We start from the raw sequence: 20,295 nt of genomic DNA, 5'->3' as shown, positions 1-20,295 counted from the left end.
GTCCCCAAAGGGATGGTTTTCCAAGTTATTCTTGTGATAGATAGAGATGCTTATATTACAGTAAAGTACCGGGTTTAGAATCTCATGAAACAAAGCTGTTGTGGACAAAGAAGGTATAAAAACAAAGCGAGAGATTATTCTGTATGTGAATATAAGGTTGTATCTATATGATGACAAGAATACAAATCAAGAGGCAAAAATAAATCCTTTTGAAATTTTATATAAACAGCATGGGAAAGGGCAGTGATAATAAACTATTTACGTCTCAAATTTCTAGGTGTTTGTGAAATTAATTGGCTGAATACTTCTGAGAAAGCATAATAGTGGGAAGTAGCCATGTGATTCTGCCCCAATTCAAAGTCTATCACTGGCTTTCAGGCAAAAATAACAGCAATAAATTATACCTGAGGAGGATGAATACAATACATGTATGTAGCAGTAATTGAGATCACATAAAATATTTTGTAAAGCTCTTTGTGTACTTATTTAAACCACAACTATCGAGTTATCAAACACATCATGATTTTTGACAACATTGGCACTTAAACTTATCTTGTTCAATCTTTCAACAGGTCAGTGGGAGGCAAGATGAACACCAATGTTTCCACATTACCATAAAGAGTCTAAATTTCAGGAACATTAGAAGACTCCCACAAGTTCACACAGTTAATCATTTGCAAACAAAGGGCTAGAATCCAGTGTCTCTCTCTATAATAAATAAGAAATAATTTATCCCAAATCTAATTTTGAAGTGAATCAGAGTCAAAAGGAGAGCAATAAAGGACATGTGTGCTTCAAACAGATCCAACATAGTAACAGAATTTTAAATGGAGCGGTCGGTGTTGTGCCTTTCTTTCATAGGATCTAAAACATAAATTTTAGATACGTTCCGTGTCCTGTCTCTGACGTTTAGCTGTACCCAAATGAAGTTCCAGTGTTGTAAATCTAGTCTTGGAGACAGGTCACTGGCCACCGCAAAGCTAGATCAACATGGAAGGTTCTACATGAGACCTCCAGGGAAAGGGGGAGGCGCCCTCTTTCCATGCTGTACAGTCTCCAGAAAGCACGAGGACAGAGATTACATGCAGCTTTTGATTCTGATGGAAATGCAAACAAAACCAGGTGGAAACGCATGCACCTTTTACTCTCCTCACTTGAATGTACCATGAATAATTTCTCTATTTTACCATTATCTCTTTATTACCTGAATTTTGAGAAGATAACTCATGAATCCAATATGATCTGATTTTATTTTCTCACAATAAAAAGTTGACACATAGAAGGAATAAAATAAAGCAAGAAAAAGTATTTTTGGAGATCAAAGAAATTATGAAAATGGATAATTCTAATTCTGTGAACTGAGGTCTACTAGCCAGCCAGCCCAGCCACTCGAGTACAGAGGTCTTGTCTCTAATGTCTTCCCTACAGTAGATTTTTATTTAAACAGAGTGGTGAGTAGAAGATTTCTAACAAGCAATACATATAAAAACTACAACCACTTGTAACTTTTGTTATTTCAGTTTCCTTAGTAAAGTCCTAATATCTGTGTTGGTGGTAAATATATACACAACCTTGGTGAGTAGGACTCTAACAGCTTTATAAATTCATAGGTATCCTCTTCCCAAGAACCTCATTGTATGTAAGCTGAGTGTGCAGGTCCGTTTATTACAATACTACATCTTTGGTGACATTCCACCTAAATGAAAAGCCCCCTTTTAATAAGCCAACACCTTTCTCATTACGTTTGTGTTTTGGGGACTGTCAGATAATTCCACTCAATCAGTCAATGATTAGAAATAACAAGACTCAAAAATTTTTATAATCAAAAATAAGAAAGCATCATAAGTCACCATTTATTTAATTAGGGGTTTTTCTGAGTTTTTCATAATTTATTGTTTCATTATTCTTAAGGGACCTTGTGAATGGGCTCTCGATGTAAAAGAATGCCATGGAGGTTTAAGTCATTCTCTATTGCCTTAAAGAATATTAACAATGTTATTTAATATAATTTAGTAGCAATTTATTTAGTTCCTTCAAATATTTGAGGCATTAGGTCTGTTCTTTATTAGCATATTTAATTATCAAAATAACCTTGTAAGTAGGTACTATTGTCTTCAATTGATAGATGAAGAATCCAAAGTAAATGATCATGGTTTACAAATAAATTTGCATCAAGCTCTGTGTCATAAATTTTTAAAAAGATTATGATAAAACCTTAATATGGAAACATATAATGTGTTCAGTCCTATAGAGATAATTCCTCAGAGTTTTTGAGATATTAGGATTTTCCTGGGGTCTCAGATTGATGGACAGATGACGAGACAGTATGAAGAAAGATATCTGATCTCAATGTGACTGGGAGCTGACGTGAAAATTTCAATTACTCTCCAGATATAGCTGTAACTGCACGGGCAGTGGATTCACAGGGACACACTGTGAGACCTTGATGCCTCTTTGTTGGTCAAAACCTTGTCACAATAATGCTACATGTGAGGACAGTGTCGACAATTACACTTGTCACTGCTGGCCCGGTAAGTGACAAAATATCTCCCACCATTTTTTTTGTTAGAATAGAAACATATTGCTTATAGAAAGTGAAACTAACATGTCTCATTACATATTTGAAACCAAATCTTCCTTCTAGTTACCATTGTTCAATTTAGTCGTATTCTTCAGTGCCCGCACCCACTTACTGCTAGGCTACATATTATCAGAAGTAGGTTGCCTACCTGCCCCATGATCAAAACCCTCTAGGGGAAACAGAGAAGAAAAAAAATCAATGGAAAGATGGAATTCAGCATGGTCTTCGTGAAGGAAAATTTACTGGCATGCACTTTCTTTTCCTCTAAGATGTTCTCTTAGATACCAGGAGTACACAGGAATACATGAAACAATGTTAAACCACTAGCAACTTGTCTTATAATTCACAGTCGGTCAACATGATAATAGTGTCCACAGAAAGTGTAGGAGGACATCGCAGAAACGGGAATATTTCTCCTCAGCATCGGTAACATAAATGAAAAGTCCCGCACACATAAACCATGACTAAAATTGACATGTGAAGTGTGATTAGACTTGAGCGTAGAGCTGATTCAAGAAATAGTAGAAAACAGTAGGTAATACTTGTGTTACATTACAGGCCACTAAATATTAATGTTGATTTTGGTAAACTACTTGATCTACAGTCATGAACCACATAATGTTTCGTTTTATGTTCTAAGAAAAGGATATTCCTGTGCTTAAGAAGGCAACATGGAGACTAGAGTCAATCCAATCAGTAGTAGCTTCTAGTAGAAAGATTTTCTTCTGTATAAGGAACCTTTAAGATCTTTGTTTAAATATATTTTGTGGGTAAAAGTAGTCTGAAAGTATAAAAGGAAGTTTGGATATCTGTAGCTTGAAAATTTATGCATATTCTGTCTTTCCACTTCAATATGATGAGTAGGAAATGTTTACTATTCTTTGGTCATCAACTCGGCTTAAATACTGAAACTTTTCCAAAATACATTGACCTACATTCTTGTCATTAACTAACCTTCATGGAAGTCAATGTCCAGAAGCAGAGGACAGAGCAGATAGTTTGGGAATAGAACGTGTCCTCTATTAACTGAGTGAACTTGAAGGAGTTCCCTGTTCATCCCTAAATTCCTTGTCTGGAAAAGAGGGATAAAAATACTTTACCAGCAGTATTATTGTGAAAATTAAATTAAAAAACAGAGCCCGGCACATATAAAGCATTCAAAAACAGGCCACTATTACTTTATCTGAGTTCTAGATCACAAGGCAGGAATTATGTATTAGAGTGGGGGTTTGTAATTGAGTCAGGCAGTTGAGAACGGCTGCTTAAAAAACCCAATCAGTATTCATTCCATTCATTCATGGATTTAGTCATTCAAACCACATAGATTTCAGCACCAACTACAGAGGGTGCCAAAAAAATGTATATACATTTTAAGAAAGAAGAAATCTATATTCCAATTGTAACATTCAATATATACTAATAATGTTTATTGCCTTGTATATTGTATCCTATATCTTTTGTCATTGCAGAAGTCAAATGTGACTTGAGTATTACAATTTTAATAGTCTTTTCTTTTCTTAAGATGTGTATGCATTTTTTTTTTTTTTTGGCTTCCTCTGTATATGTATCAGCGATCTGGGAATATGGTCCCCTCTTCCAGGGGCTTCAATTCTAGTGGGGAGGTGGGCCAAAATACATAGAGTACCAAATAAGAAGCTATAATAAATTCTGTGGAGAGGACTAAGGGGAAAAGAAGAGCATGGATGGCTTGAGCCACCAGGCACTATTTTAAGGAACCTGAAAGATGACAGAGCATGTTTCTGATATGTACTCACTAGCTGTGTGACTTTGGAAACGTTACTTAGTGCTGAGTTTTCTCATTGTTCTCATTTGTAATATCTACTTCACAGAGTTGTTTTGGAGATAAATCCAGTAATGTATATAATGTTTCTAGCTCAGGCTGGACCATTGCAAGCACTCAATAAATGTTAGACAGGTATCAAATCAGCAGGCTGACCACTGTAGGCCATATGGCTGGTATGAAGTAGTCCTTTGCTTACTTGGGGAAAGAAAAGAAAGGGCAGTAGGTATATATAGACAAGGTCATGGCCAGTTGTGGAACTTTTGAGTGATTGGCACAAAATGCTGGACTATGTAGGGCAGAGAGCAGAGAGATGGAGCTGGGGAGCAAGACTAAACGCAGATCACAAAGCTACCTGTCTGCCCCCTCAAACTGTGGGGAAGAGAAGTAACAGTCTGACTTGTTCATTTACTATCTCTCTGGCTTAGTGGAAGATGATTGAGGGAAACAAAACTAAAGTCAGGGGACCCAGTGAAAGGATTCTGGGGAAGCATGTTAAATAAGAGATGAGCCTGTTTGCCAGACCCAAGACAACAAGGGTCGGGTTTAGCAGAGGGGGCGGATAATCATGAGAGTTGTGTAGGAGGTGGAAGTTATGTGGAGTAGGAAAGGGGCCCAGAATCTGAACAGTTCTGCCTCTGAGTTTCTGCCTTGGTAGCTGAATGAATGGTGATTTTGCTTAGACAGGAAATTCGGAAGGTCTTTGTAGCCTATTCTCACTGTTATATAAAGATGATTTAACACTACAAACTACTCTATATCTAAGAAAAGGAAAGTATTCCTTTGGGCCTAGGCTCCTGTAGTTCAGTGGTTAGGGCACCAGCCATATACACTGAGGCTGGTGGGTTTGAACCCGGCTGGGACCTGCTAAAACAATAATGACAACTGCAACAACAACAACAAAATAGCTGGGCATTGTGGTGGGCACCTGTGGTCCCTGCTACTTGGAAGGCTGAGGCCAGACAATTCATTAAGCCCAAGAGTTAGAGGTTGCTGTGAGCTGTGATGCCAGAGCACTCTACTAAGGGCAACATAGTGAGACTCTCTCAAAAAAAAAAAAAAAAGAAAAAAAGAAAGAAAGTATTCCTCTGGGTCATGAAACCACTGCCACAGAACACAATAGCAAGAATCCACTGCTGTACTTGCCCACAGTCCTCATTTCAAAAGTAATTAATTGCAAGAATGTCAGTAATCTTAAATGAAATTCTTATCTTAAAAGTTTTCCTGATGCCCAGATATGATCGGATTTGTTAAACACACACACACACACAAAACACAGGAACCCTCATTCAGTATCATATCGTTTCTTTGCACAGAGTTTTATAGAAAAACTTGTTAAAACAATCGAATGTAGCCTTGACTGAAGGAATCTATTTACATATGTGGTTAAAGAGAACAGCAAATAAAATACCCCCAGGACCTTAGTGGTGGAGACAGGACTGGCAAGACTATAAATCAGAACCTTCCTAATGTTCAATATTGAAATGGGATAAGGCATGAGTCAGAAAAGCAAAACAGGATTTATGATGGTTCTAAATCACTTCCTAACCTGGCTTATGTATGAATCTTGAGTCTTAGAACGGGAAGAAAATTGAAAATGGTCCAAGCTTGCTTCAACAAGTCTGCTGCTGCACCACAAACTCCAGGTTATAAAAACTTGTTGTAAAAACTATTATTTAATGTATTCGTATCATCTTCAGCATGAAATAATTGTATTTTAAAAGTAGACATTCAAGTTTAAGTGACTCTAAGGGTTCTTAGGGGAGATCACTGCCAAAGATTGTGAGGTCTCAATCTGACATGTTCTTTTAGGTTTTTATGGGTTTTGTTTATTTGATTTTTTTTACTATAAATTTCTTCCTCAGATGATTGAGAAAGGCTTCACAGGTCACATGTAGCAAATAGATTATACTGTTGAGCAATAGAATTTATGCTGTGGTTATGATTTGACATACAACCTCATTTAGGTTAATCGTTAAAATTACAAAATGAGCAATCACATTATATTCTCATTATTGGCTTGTTAATAGTCAATTTTCTGGCTTATTTGCTAAACTAGAATTATCATCTAAATTGTTATTTTCAAGCATTGGTTAGTGCCATTGATTGAAGGTCTACTGCTTCTATATTGCTGAGCCCTGGAGTGGGGAATGAAATAAACGCAGTCTTGGTTTTTTGTGAAGCTTGCCATTTACTGAGGGAGGCATCTACACACACAAAGAAATACACGATTCCAAGTTATCATAAGAGCAATGAAAGAAAATAATTTGGTGGCTTGAGAGAAAACCAGGAGATCTATCTCATTTACATCTACATGAGGGAAAGTTATTCTGGAAAAGTAATACAAGGTAGAATATGAAAGGTGAGTAAGTTAACCAAGCAAATGCTTGGAAAAGAGTTTTCTAGACAATAGCATTATGAGGACTAGAGGGCGTAGGAAAGAGGACAGTGTAAGGTAAGAATACTGAGATGGAAAGAGAGCCAAATCATGTAGGGAGTTTTTAGGCCATAGTAAGGATTTTGACTTTCACAAGAATTATCCCCTATGAAAGGGAAAGCTACCGAATGATTTTATGTATCTGTGTAGGTATTTATTTATTTATTTTTAAGACAGGGTCTCACTCTGTTGCCCAAGCTGCAGTGACAGTAGCGTCATCGCAGCTCACTGCAACCTCGAACTCCTGGGCTCGCGCAATCCTCCTGCCTCAGCCTCCTGAGCAACTGGGGTGACAGCCACCATGCCTGGATAATTTTTTAATACATTTTTTTTTGCAGAAACGAGGTCTCAGTAATATTTCCCACGCTGGTCTCAAACTCCTTTCCTCAAGCAGTCTAAATAATTTAAAATTTAGATCTATATTACTATATTACAGTCTTTCTATCCGGCCTCCCACCATGCTGAGATTATAGGCATGGGCCACTGTACTTCGCCTCGAATGATTTTAAAGAAATAGTGTGACTTGATTTATAAGTTTTATAATTTTTGAATTATAAATTTTGTTTTGAAAACATATTTCTCAGCACAGTTCATGACATTACAAAGGCTTTTCAGGTGATGTGAAGTCACTTACATTGTAAATCAAATTGTCTTCCTTTCTAAAGGAACATATACATATATCTCTCCCCATTTCGCAAAATAGCCAATGTCATCCTATTGTTCATCAGCATTATATCTTATCCTACCAAATTTACATTCTGGGGGCAGTGCTATATATGATATAGAAATATTCTTGTAAATCAATAAGACAAAGTCTAATGAAAAAACAGGAAAAACATGAAATGGTAAAAAAAAAAATCCCCCCCCCAAATCATCCTCAGTAGTAACTTGGGAAAATGTAAACCAAAACCAAACTGTGTATTTGATGATAGCAAATATTGGCCAGGGTTTGGAGCTGCATTCACTTACCAACTGATCCACAGTTGGTAAAATGTAAATCGTACAAGTACTTAGAGGTGTTTGCCAGTCTCTAATAAAATAAAAAGTGTAGGGTTATATTCAAATACTTATATAAGCAGTCATGTATAATCACATTGAGTGCAACATTGTCATAGCAAAACAAGTATATAAAACCAAATAAAAGAGTGGTTAAACTGTGAAACACCCATATTCTGGAATGCTAGGAAATAATTTAAAATCATGGGTTAGGTCTATATTACTAACACGGATAGATTGTGCAAGGGAGTGAATAGAGCAAGTTGCAGAAGGATGCGTATACAATTCCAGTTATGTTAACACACACAATACTACTATAATTTTTCACAGTTGCACTTTCCTGTATTTATAAAAACAAAAAACTCAGTTTGAGTAAGCAATTTTCGTTTATATTTAGTACTTTCATTTTTTTTTTTTTTGGCCGGGGCTAGGTTTGAACCTGCCACCTTTGGCATATGGGACCCGCGCCCTACTCCTTGAGCCACAGGCGCCGCCCAGTACTTTCATTTTTGTATGAAGTAATAAATCATTCATATTTTACTGTTTTTGTTACTAGCCTTAATAAAATGATCCAGCTTAATTCATGCATATATAAAATTATGATCCTGTCTCATTCAGTGTTAGAAAATAACCATGGACCTTTACTTTAAGGGTTTTGTTTGTTTGTTTGTTTGTTTTTCAGTTTTTAGCCAGGGCTGGGGCCGACACCCTACTCCTTTGAGCTACAGGTGCCGCCCACCTTTACTTCAAGCTTTAAAAACAGAGAATTTAGTCTGGGCTATGAGGACCTTTGATGATTTTTCAGCTTTTCTCTTGAAAAATATTTTATTTTTTTCTTGATAAAAATTCACAAGTGTGGAATCTTTGCAAAACTGGGGTCTCTCATTAAAATGTTTAGATCAAGTCCAGACTATCCTGATATCCTTTTTTATTTCAAGTCTCATTAATTAGATTGTTTAAAATTTTTTATTTGTCAAAATTATACAAGTGATTTCATTGCTACTGTAATTTATTCCCAGATTCACCTTGCTAGTTCTTTGAGAGCAGGCACAGTGATGCCGGCGCTCTCTCAGGCATCTGCTCTTCAATTTTAATAGCTCTGTCTCAGCAGCTTCTCTGAATGTTTATCCTGCAGGATACACAGGTGCCCAGTGTGAGACTGACATCAATGAATGCAATAGTAACCCCTGCCAGTCTGATGGAGAATGTGTGGAGCTGTCCTCGGAGAAACAATATGGGCACGTCGCAGGACTGCCCTCTTCATTCAGCTACCCCGAAGCCTCAGGTTATGTTTGTATCTGTCCGCCTGGATTCGCAGGTGAGGCCAAAGAGATGGGAAATGACTTGACTTCTTGGCAATTTATGGCAGACCCAAGAATTTAACCGAAGGGTGTATTAGCAGTAAGACCTGTGCTGTGTAAACTCTGTTGCCATGGTGTGAAGGGTCCCCCTTGTGGGCATGAAAAATATCTTGTTTCACATATCATAATTCCTCAAAGCTTGAGGGAAGGGTTATGAACAGGGATAAAGTAAGTATGGAAGCAGAAATATTTTTATACATTATTCTGGGAATTACAGTGCATCTCCGACCTTATAAACAAAAAATGTTGTTAAACTTAATCATAATGTTGAATTTTATGATATTCAAATTTGCTAAAATAAAGTTATTCTACTTATTTATATTTACACTATGAACACTTAACTAGTCTTAAATAATCTTCCTCAATAATTCGATAGCTAACATTCCATATATCAAAGTTAAATGACTCTATCTTCTTTTCTTCATAACATTCTTCCTGCTAAAACTCAAAGGAAATTTGCATGTATGTTTCCCGATGGAACAGGTGTGTTGCCTGCTTCATATTCTAAAAACTTGCAGAATTTTTGAGACAAGCCGCAATTTGTTAATGACTAGCAACTTACCCACAATTGCTTAGAGACCACTGAGAAAACCAATTATAGTCTGGACTTCTATCTTGTCTCTTTCTCCATAGATTAAGTGATGGCTCAGGAAAATATTTAAGTTGGTATTGAGTATTTCCAAGAATCATAAATGCAAAGAAAAAGGGGAGAGTTGCACCTCTTTACACCCAGGATTCCCTCTCTTCCAATGTTTCAGTTTTAAAACTTAGCAATTTTGTATTTGTGGCAGTGTTTGCTGGGAGATTGCTACAGATGTGAGGTTGTATGTATCAATAGTTACTCTCTAGGAGCACATACAGGGAAAAACCTTCTCCCCCTGACAATATCAGGATAAAAGGTATTTGTCCTGAACAACTGGCTAGCTTGCATATTTTTTATCTTAGCTAAAAAAAATAAATAAATCTTGATAAATGATAAAAAGCATGAAATAATCTTGTAATACATCCTATTTCCCAATCATGCAGGCTAGAAATAAATGTGAGGTCTGAAAACATATGTATCAAGTTCATTCCAAATCCATTCTTTTAGATATTTTAAAATAGACAATAAATTGTTGTTAACTATGGTTACTCTGTTGTATCACCAACTAGTAGATCTTATTCATTCTCTCTAACTGTAATACTGCACCCACCAAACTTTTAATTCCCTTCTCTCCACTACCCTCCCACTATTCTAGTCTCCATCTCTATGAGAGAACATGCAGTATTTATCTTTTTGTTCTCGCTTACTTCACTTAATATAAAGTCCTCCAGTCCCATCTGTGTTGCTGTGAATAACAGGATTTCATTCTCTTTGTGGCTGAATAATGTCTCATTGTATATATGTATCTCATTTTCTTTGTTCATTAATACACTGATGGACACTTAGGTTGATTCTATATCTTTGTTATTGTGAATAGTGCTGCAATAAAAACACAGATACATTAACAACATACTGGTACCCTTTCTTTTGGGTATATACCCTGCAGTGGGATTGCTGGATCACATGTTACCTCCATTTACAGTTTTGTGTGGACCTTCCATACTGTTCTCCATAGGGGCTGTACCAATTTACATTCCCACCAATAGTAAAAAAAGGTTCCCTTTTCTCCACATTCTCTCCAGAATTCATCATTGCCCATCTGTTGAGTAAAAGCTATCTTAATTGGGGTAAGATGGTATTTCATTGTAGTTTTGTTTGTATTTCTCTGATGGTTAATGATGTTGAGCATTTTCATATACCTGTTGGCCCTTTGTATGTCTTCTTTTTAGAAATGTTTATTCAGGTGTTTTGCCTATCTTTCAGTAAAATTATTTAATTTTTTTTTATATTGAGTTGTTTGGCTCCTTGTATAGTCTAGTTATTAATTCCCTGTCAGACGGGTAGTTTGAAAATATCACCTCCCATGTTGTGAATTGTCTTTTCACTTTGTTGATTGTTTTCTTTGTTGTGCAGAAGCTTTTAGCTTGAGCTAATCCCATCTGTCTCATTTTACTTTGGTTTCCAATTCTTTTGAGGTGTTACTCAAGAAATCTTTGCCCAATCTAATGCCCTGGAGTATTTCTCTGAAGTTTCCTTCTAGAATTATTATAGTTTTAGGTCTTAGATTTAAGTCTGTTTCCATTTGATTTGGGTTTCGTATAAGGCATGATAGGCTTCTACTTTCATTCTTCTCATATGAATATCCAGTATTCCATTTATAAAACCAACGCCATTTATAAAACAGACTGTCCTTTTCCTAATGTATATTCTTGGCACATTTTTCAAAAAGAAGCTCATTGTGAATGCAATAATTTACTTATGGGTTCTGTATTTTGTTTCACTAAGCTAGGTGCTGATTTTATGCCAATACCATGCTATTTTGGTGACTATACCTCAAAAAATCACATACCTACATCAGTCTGAGATTAGTCACTGGTGCCTTATTTAGTTTGGTGGGGTCATGTTTTCCTGAATATTCTTGATGCTTGTGGATGTTCTTCTATGTCAGGACACTGAAGAGTATTTATTCTAACCTTAGTCATCAGGGCTTGTTTGTACTTGTCCTTCTTAAAAAGACTTTCCATGTATTCAAAGGGAATTGAGTATTGTGATTTAAGCCTGTGGTTACTGTGGCTGTATCAGTAATGAGGGACAAAATAAGTTCAACAGTGCTGTGACATTTGCAGACTCTTAGGCATTGCCTTCTTGGGCTTGAGTAAGATAAGGGATAATTTGCTGGGTACCAGACAGTAGCTCTTACTCTCTTCTCTCTCTTTTCCTCTCAATCAGAAGCAGTTTCTCTCTGTGCTGGATTCATTAGATTTAGGGGAGGAGTGATATGAGCCTTTCCATGGCCACCACAGTTGGCATTGAACTGGACCACACCTGAAGCTAGTACAGTATAGGTTCCCGCCCAAGGCCCATGGCAACTATTGGCTACCTACCACTGAAGTTCGTTCAAGGCTCAAAGTTTCCTTAGTTAGCAGGTGGTGAACCCATAGGAGTGAGTCCTTCCCCTCAGGGCAGCAGATTCCATTCCGGCCCAGATGTGTCTACAAACACTGTCCAGTATCTAAATCCTGAAATAAGGGACTTCAGGAATGTTCTTGGTGCTTTATTTTACTACAGTTAAGCTGGCACCCAAGTTATAAGACAAAGTCCTCTGTACTCTTTCCCTCCTTCCCCAGATGGAAAGTCTCTCCCCAAGATTCACTCCCTGGAGTGGTGGAAAGGTAATGCAAGGATTCCTTTGACCACCACAGCTGGCATCTTACTAGGTCATACAACATTCCACGTCCACTGTCTCCAAGTCCAACATAGCACCAGTGCTTGCCCCAGGACTGCAGGCTCGGTGGCCTAACCGCCACTCAAGTTTATTCTAGACCCAGGCTTAAATGTTAGCCACCCAGCGGTGGAGCCAGCCAGAACCCATAGTAGGAGTGGGGTCTAAGAATTTATCTCTGGCTGGGGCTGGTCTAAATGCTCCCTTTGTGAGCACAGGCAGAATTTCTCCTGTGTTTTGTGTATTCCTCTGTGATTAGGGCAATACTGAATTTCAATGCAAAGTCTCACAATCACCTTGCTGCCCTTCCTCCCAGCAGATAGATTTTGTCTCCATGTGGTATAGCTGGGGGATGAGAGAAAGGTGGGGTAGGCAATGCAACACCGCCTTTTCTCTTCAATGCCTTTCCTTGATGGTATTATGTTAAAGCCACCTCCTGATTTTTTTGGTTCCTATGAAGGTGCTCTCTTGCATAGATAGTTGTTCAATGTGGTGTTCCCACAAGGGCACAGTCCCTGGAGGGTTCCGTCAGCCCTCCTGCTCTGGTTGTACCTTTCTGTGTCTTTTGTCTGTTTTCTAAATCTATTGTTTTTTTTGTTGTTTTTTTTTTGCTGTTGAGTAATTTTTTGCATATAGATGGACCATTTTGTTCATTAATAGCTAAGTTTGTTAATACCCAAGTATAATATTTCATTTTCTCTGGAGTTATGGTAAATACTATTGTTTTTAATTCAGTTTCTACATATTAATTGTTCGTATTCGTTAAAAAAAGAAAAAAAAGAATGGCAACCTGGACTGCCTCCTGTTGCTTCTGCTGCTGACTAAGGTTCTGAAAATACCAAGGCTAAGTCCCTTCTTCTGTTGGGCTGGGAATTGCAAGAAGCCCCCATGCTTTGTGATTCCTTCCATCCTTAGGTCTTACCCAGCTCATCTTCTTCCATCTTTCACAATTCTCTGTGGTTGTTATATACAGTTTGTAGTTGGACCTAGTGAGGAGGAACAGGGAGAGACAATCTATACCATCTTATGCTGACTGCAACTCCCTATGTCACATTTTAAAAAAACTCATTTTCTGGTGGTGCCTGTGGCTCAAAGGTGTAGGGTGCTGGCCCCATATACCGGAGGTGGTGGGTTCAAACCTGGCCCCAGCCAAAAACTACAAAAAAAAAGAAAAAAGAAAGAAAGAAAATAATTTTCTTAATGGCTCTAGGTAGAAAAGAAGACACTAAATTCTATTCATTTCCTATGTAGAACTAAGAAGCTGAAAATATCTCAAATTAAAATGAGAATGGAGCATAAACACTTGATTTAAAGGTCTATGCATTTACTTAAACTCACACATCCGCATCATTTTAATGGTAAATTGAATACAACTACTCTGGAGAAGGCCTGTAGTTGAATAACACTGTTCGGTTCATTCCAAGATCAGTAAATTATCTTTATTTTGTATGACCACCCTTGACCGCTACCAGAAGGAATGTTGGCTGCTCCCTTCTAGGTTTTAGCTTTCCCGTCCAGAGCACTGGGCTTGGTTCTAGGGATATAATGATGAAAATACATGGTGTTTTCCCAGGGGAAGTTGAAAAAGAATAAGGAAAAAGATGCACAAAATGTTTAAGACAACATAATAACCGGCATAGTGGAGCCGTAAAAAAGGCACAATCAGACACATAAGTAAGGAGAAGCTATTTATGGTATTATTTTGTAGATAGAATTTAGTGGAAATTATAAGAAGTAAAACAATTTGACAAGATAGCACTTTTTGATACAAATGAACATGTTACTACTGAAAAGTTCTCATGACCTATGTGCTTCCCCCTGAACTATCCTGTTCTAACCCACAAAGCTAAATCGAAAACAATTGACTTGTGTTTTTAATGTTATTTCATTTCTGCTTATCAAAATATGGTTATGATAATACCTTTAGCAAGTTTCCAAACTGCCTCATTCGCCAAGTCCAATTTTCAATTCTGACTTTCACTCACCAACTCCAATTAGCATATACTGCAACTCAGGGGAACACAGTTGCTAGTCTTTGGAACGCTACATTGTTGCCTCTGAGGTTGGGATTTTATTCTACCTCACCCATCTGCTCTCTGTATGGAAGAGAACTAAGAAGTGCAGCAAGGGATCTTGTGAAGTCCTGGCTTCAGACTTCAGGCAGAAATATTGGGTGTCTTAACAATAAGCACCCCGATGAGAGCCACCTGGCAAAGTGGCTGCGCACAGGGCTCTCCTTCTCAGGTCTGTCTGCCTCAAGCATAATGTTGCTAAAAATGAAGTGTTCACTTTTCCTTAAAAATTAAATCCCCTCGTTTTTCTTAAATCCAACTAAAATAGCCACTGAAGGCCAAACATATATTATTCAAAACTCTGTGTAGCATGAAGGAGTGAGGCATATGGCACGTTCAATATCTCCTCCCTAAAGAGAAACTTTCAATACAATTTTTCACTTGCTGACTTCACATTTTAGGCTTATTGTTCTGGAGATGCATTTTTTTTCTTACAATTTCATGTTTGAGAATATAAATCTTAAATGGCTCAGACATTTGATATGCATATAAAACTGTAACTCTAAACTTTGCTTCAATCTTTATTTACAAAATAAGAAATTTATTCTTTCCATAGATTCATCTAATTCATTTACCTTTGATTTACTATGCATGCTAATTTCTATAACCAAAGATATTCATACAAGGTATTTGATTTTATTATGTTAGCTGCAATAATTAAGACAAGCATACCATCTTCCTATTAATTCTGAATATTATTTTTATTGATTGCTTACTACCTATTATCTACAAAGGTATTTTATAGTTAGTAGAAAATATTTTTGAGACCCTTATGAGAGAGAGAGATAACCATAGTGTTATTGGCCTTGGCTGCTTTATCAGATTAGCATTCTTTGGTTGCCTTGAAGTCACACAGCTGGGGAAAAGTTCTCAAATGAGTCATCAACAGATAGGCACCAGTTCCCCAATTCGAGAATGAGGGCCAACAAGTATTAGGAAAAAAAAATTCATTTTCTGAAATAAAACAATAGACCCATTTTAAATTCCTCACCAGGAAATTCATAATTAAAGTCTCAACATTCTATCCTTGTACCCTAGAAGACCTGAAGGGTAGATTTTCATACCAGGATTCTATGTTCATGTGAGAGATAGGGGCCACCCCTTTTTAAAAGAGCCTTAAGGAAAGTAATATTTTCTGATAAAAGCCAGGTGTTTGTTACAGCAAGAAGTCAAAGAAAATGTTCAGAGAAGAGGTTGAGAACACGGGCAGTGGGGCTAACAGTAGACCACCCTGAAAACCCTCCTGTGACGTGGTTAGCTGTGTCTTACCTACTGACAAGGATGCCCATCTTCCTTCTTCAGACCCCATGTCTTTTGCTAGCTGCCCAAGAAAGTTTTCTTTAAGCCATGCTAATCATTAGGAAGAACAATATTACTGACCTTCACCTGACCTGATCGATGACTTCTTTTACTGAAGTCCACTATTGTGGTTGTTTGTTGGGAGAAGGTCTCTTCTGGCATTAACCCACAGACACCTCAGAAACACCTTCCTTTCCTTGCTTCCCCTCTCCAGCGACCATGCCATATACAACCATCTGGAACTTCACCTCAGCTCAGAGCAATCCAAGTCCCAGTCCCAGAGAAAGCATCCAAAACCTTAGACCAAGCAATCCTCTAACTGAAGATTTGGATGTATCTCTTCCTCAAAAGGGGTTATCTTATACCTGTTCTCGCAAAAACCACCCTAATTTCTGTAATTAGCCCCCTCACCTCACCCTAGTCGTTAGTTAAATAATAATTTACGAAGAGGCTATAACCAAAATTGATTATAACTTCCCATAAGGTCCATCAGGAACAACTCGATTTGGACTTGCAAGTTGGCTTACTTTGCAAGTAACCAAAGATGTTCCAGGAATCCTGATTACTGGACAAGCCCTCATCTCTTATCCCAGAACGCTCTGCACATTCCCTAACTTCATGAAATTTTCCATCCCTTTCTGAACTTCTCACTATATTCTGACAATCTCAAAGTTGATTATACACATAAACCCCGTCACTAATATCCTCAACTACCTTTCTGAACATTTTCTTCCTCTACTTTTTTAAGCTAAAATCTACTTATTTCCTCAGGACACTGTTTCTTCTGCAATCCTCTTAAATGGTGGCTACCTTTTATTCTTCTTTCAAATCGCATGTTTGATGGGTCCTGTAGGTAATTTAAATGTCCTTCTTGCCTCATTGCTTTATCTAGGTGATGACTTCTCTGTCTTCATTTAAAACCCAAACTAATTTTGAAGCACAAGTGTTTACATGATGCTGTCACTACCTCGTTTTATTGCAACAGTCTTTCTACTTCCTAGAACTTTCCCTTCTGTCCCTGAATATTTAATATTTAATATCTTACTCTTGCCATCATTTTGAGATTGCAACATCCATGCAAACAATCTAATCAGGGAGACAATGGTTTCATGGTTTCCCTGTCCTTTGAACTTATATTTCTGAGTAGTATAACCTCACTCCTTCTACACAATTCTTTGGAGACAACCTAGACCTATCACTATCAATATCATTATCCCTAAAATCCTCACTTTAAATCATTCTCCTCCCTGACCAGAACCTCTATTGTTTCTGGTTCACTTATACTCCAGCACTCTTTTCATTGAACCTAGTCTGTTGTGTCAACATTTTTTCTTATTCCTTGCCTCACGTACCTTCTATCCCTGGTAAGATTCCAAAGTCCAGCAGTATGAAGTTCCCCTTGCAAAATGTCCTCAGCTCCCCTGATTCTGTCTCTCTCCATTGTACCTGTCTGATAAAAAAGAGCCATTATGGTTAAATTTAAACCCCCACCTTCACCACACCTACAGGCAATTTGAATGTGGCTAGAAAACAAAAGTCACAAGCCACAGCCTGAACTGATGAATGTCATTTTAAATTTTTAACCATAAATCTCAAGGAGACTTTGGCATTAGGCAAGAATCCTTTTAGAACTCTATTTCCTAAGATAACATTTTTATATCTTTTCTTCCTTCAAACTTCCAACACCGCCTCCCTCTTTGTAACCTAAGTTGATTACCAAGTCTTAAAATTTTACTCAGGGAAAATAACTACCTTATCTTCCCTCCACCAGAAGTATTGCCAGGTCTGAGATTTGATTTTATTCTTACAAGCCCATAAGTTATGTTGTTACTGCTTTTTGGATGCTAGCAAGAGAAATAAAACTTTTGAGTCAGACAAAAAGGCACAGAAAGAAGCCTGAGTCTCGTGTTTATGCCGATTACTCTTGCACCCAACTACCACAGGGGGGACACTGCAGGGGCCCAGATGACTACTGTACAGGCAGATTTGTGTCACAACTGATGAACACTGAGTTGGGGAATTTACTGTTTTTATAGCAAGTAGTTAGATGCCTGCTCTTTGTCCCAGAGGGAGAAATTACTTCATCCCTCAAAGTCGCTTACTACAAAACCAACCCCCCAAAATGGCCAGGTAAAGAGCAGCCAGGGCCTTGCCAACTTGGTATTCTCAGCAAGAAAGTGCAGAGACACACAGGCCCATGATGAATTGCCTCTTTCCAAAATCCATCCAATGACCCTATGTGTTCTTGTCTTGAACTCAAACTTTCATAGGAATATGCTACTCCCTTAGTCACCCTCCTTCATCTAACTCAAAGAGACTGGGATTAAATCTGTTCGTTTGCCTCGTTCAGCATTTAATTAAGGTACTGTCAAGAGGACTCTAAAGAAGAGGAAAAAAAGAGGACTCTAAGAAGCAGGACGAGGTCAAGTTATACTACTGATTATCAGTCAACACTTTGGGATTCTAGATTTAGCAAACTAAATAAATCCCAGGGGCATCAGTAGCTCTTAGTTTAGATGTCCAGAATGTAATCTAAAGCCACGCTCGCTATTGTTCACTGTGACCCATGTAAGAGAGTTTAGACCGACCTACTTATCTTTGACGCCGTTACCATGAGACAGTAGATGAGCAATGAGAGAGACATTCCCCCACACGCAGACATATAACACACAGGATACACTTCACTCCATTTTTTGAATTGTTTGTAAACTGGATATATCACCATTATACTGGTAGATGGTCTGGAAAGCTGAAAACAAGAGGCAGCTAGTCAGACTGAAATAGTTAACAAAGCATGTGGCAGCAAGGCACCAACAGGTAATCCCGAGAAGCGGTCAGAGATCCAAGATAGTTAATTTTCTAGAAGTGGAAACAACAAATGCTCAAGTTACATGGTCTTCTTCACTGCAAAGACAATCAAGCTGATTTTTGTAGGACTCTCAAATCTGACATGCAATAGTGGTGTCTCCATCAGAAGCATACAGTCATTTTCTGTAGCCCACGATAGTGGATGCCAGTAAGTGTGTGGATCCAGGTAGTGATGGCAGCTGTCTTCATGGGTCAAGCTGGATAATCAGCTTGATTCTAGTTGGTCTCATTAGATGCAAAGCCTTACGTGGTCATCTGACTATCTGAATGGCAATTAAAATTTGCTCCTGGCCTTTAATCTGCCAGTCTCTGGTGGTCTTCCCCATGGCTCTTGGGATTATTGTCTGAGGCAAAGAAGACCATTTTCAATTCTTCCCATTGTGCTAAGTGACTCTTACCTCTGTCAGTCTGATAGAATTGCCAGGGCAAAAAAGTTTCTTTCAAAACAGTATGTTCCGGGGTGAAGACAAGATGGCTGACTGAAGCCAGCTTTCCACAGAGGCTCCCATCCAGAAGGAGAGTTAAAGGACAGAAATTTAGCAAGTAACCTGGTGGATTAGAGCTGCACCAAGAGAGAAGGTTGAAGAATGTACATCAACCCTGCTGAGGCGAGCTGCGATCCCAAGGATACAAAGAAAAGATACAAAATCCATCACCAAGTGGACGGGAGTCCCCACCCCCATGAGAATGGCTTGGAGTGCCCCACAAACAAATGAGCAGAGTTCAAAGTTCCTCCCACTCCACTCCACGGAAGAGACCCTCTAAAAACTGGAGCTACCTCCCCCACTAGGGTGCCACAGTGTTCTCCTGCCAGGCATAAAACTATATAAAACTGTATATGTTCTCTACCTGTAGTTCTGAGCTCCCAGCACTCTCACTCTGAGGTCTGGAGGCCTGTCCCCCAGGAGTCCAGATTCTTGGGTGATTTCTCGAGGAGTATGGACAGGGCCTAGACTGTAGATGGTCAGTGCTGATTCCATGGCATGGGAGTGAGGAGAGGATGGTCAGCTGAGAGGGAACCACACCAGAGTGGCGGTGCCCTGAGGCACAGAGAAGCAGCCGTTTTTGGCAACAATAGGGCTCGCCTCAGATATTCTAAAGCCACACCACCTGTCTCCCTGGGCAACCAGAGGAGGCTGGGCATCTTCTCAGGTGGCAGCCACCACAGAACAGATCTAGGACGGAAACGCAGGCCCCGTGAGTCAAAGGGTTTGCCTGAGGCGGTACAGGCATGGGGGGAGCACGGGGACTAGAAAACACATGTGCAGAGCCAGGAAATTCCCAGGGTGGGGCTGACCCAGAGGACCGCTTTACCGAGCCTAAGAAGCACCCAGCCCTCAGGGGATTATCAGCCTATAGACAAAGGAAGGCAGAAGGCTAGAACTGACAGCTAACTGAATACAAACCTGCATGAGCAAAGACAGGGCCTGAGGCGCAGGCTCTGGGAACTCAAAACAGCTTCTCTTCCGCAGGGGAATTTAGCAGGGACAGAAACAAATTCCTGCAAACTCATTCTGTTCTGTTAGTAACATCAATCAGGGGCGGGGCTGGAACTGAGTGAACACCTCCCAGCCT

The 20,295-nt window shown here is 38.7% G+C and overlaps 1 protein-coding gene across 1 annotated transcript in view; it reads left to right on the top strand.

Annotated features, from left to right (window-relative positions):
* Positions 1-20,295, top strand: part of CRB1 (crumbs cell polarity complex component 1) — a 261,529-nt gene that overhangs the window by 116,979 nt on the left and 124,255 nt on the right. Inside the window, exons 4-5 of the mRNA XM_053606351.1 lie at positions 2,392-2,531; positions 8,951-9,133. Of these exons, the coding sequence (XP_053462326.1) occupies positions 2,392-2,531; positions 8,951-9,133 (323 nt within the window). The remainder of the gene's footprint in view (positions 1-2,391; positions 2,532-8,950; positions 9,134-20,295) is intronic.

Source organism: Nycticebus coucang, chromosome 10, assembly GCF_027406575.1.
Source record: "Nycticebus coucang isolate mNycCou1 chromosome 10, mNycCou1.pri, whole genome shotgun sequence".
Classification (NCBI taxonomy): domain Eukaryota; kingdom Metazoa; phylum Chordata; class Mammalia; order Primates; family Lorisidae; genus Nycticebus; species Nycticebus coucang.
The sequence above is the reverse complement of the archived record's forward strand: the minus strand, read 5'-3'. Positions and strand labels throughout refer to the sequence as shown.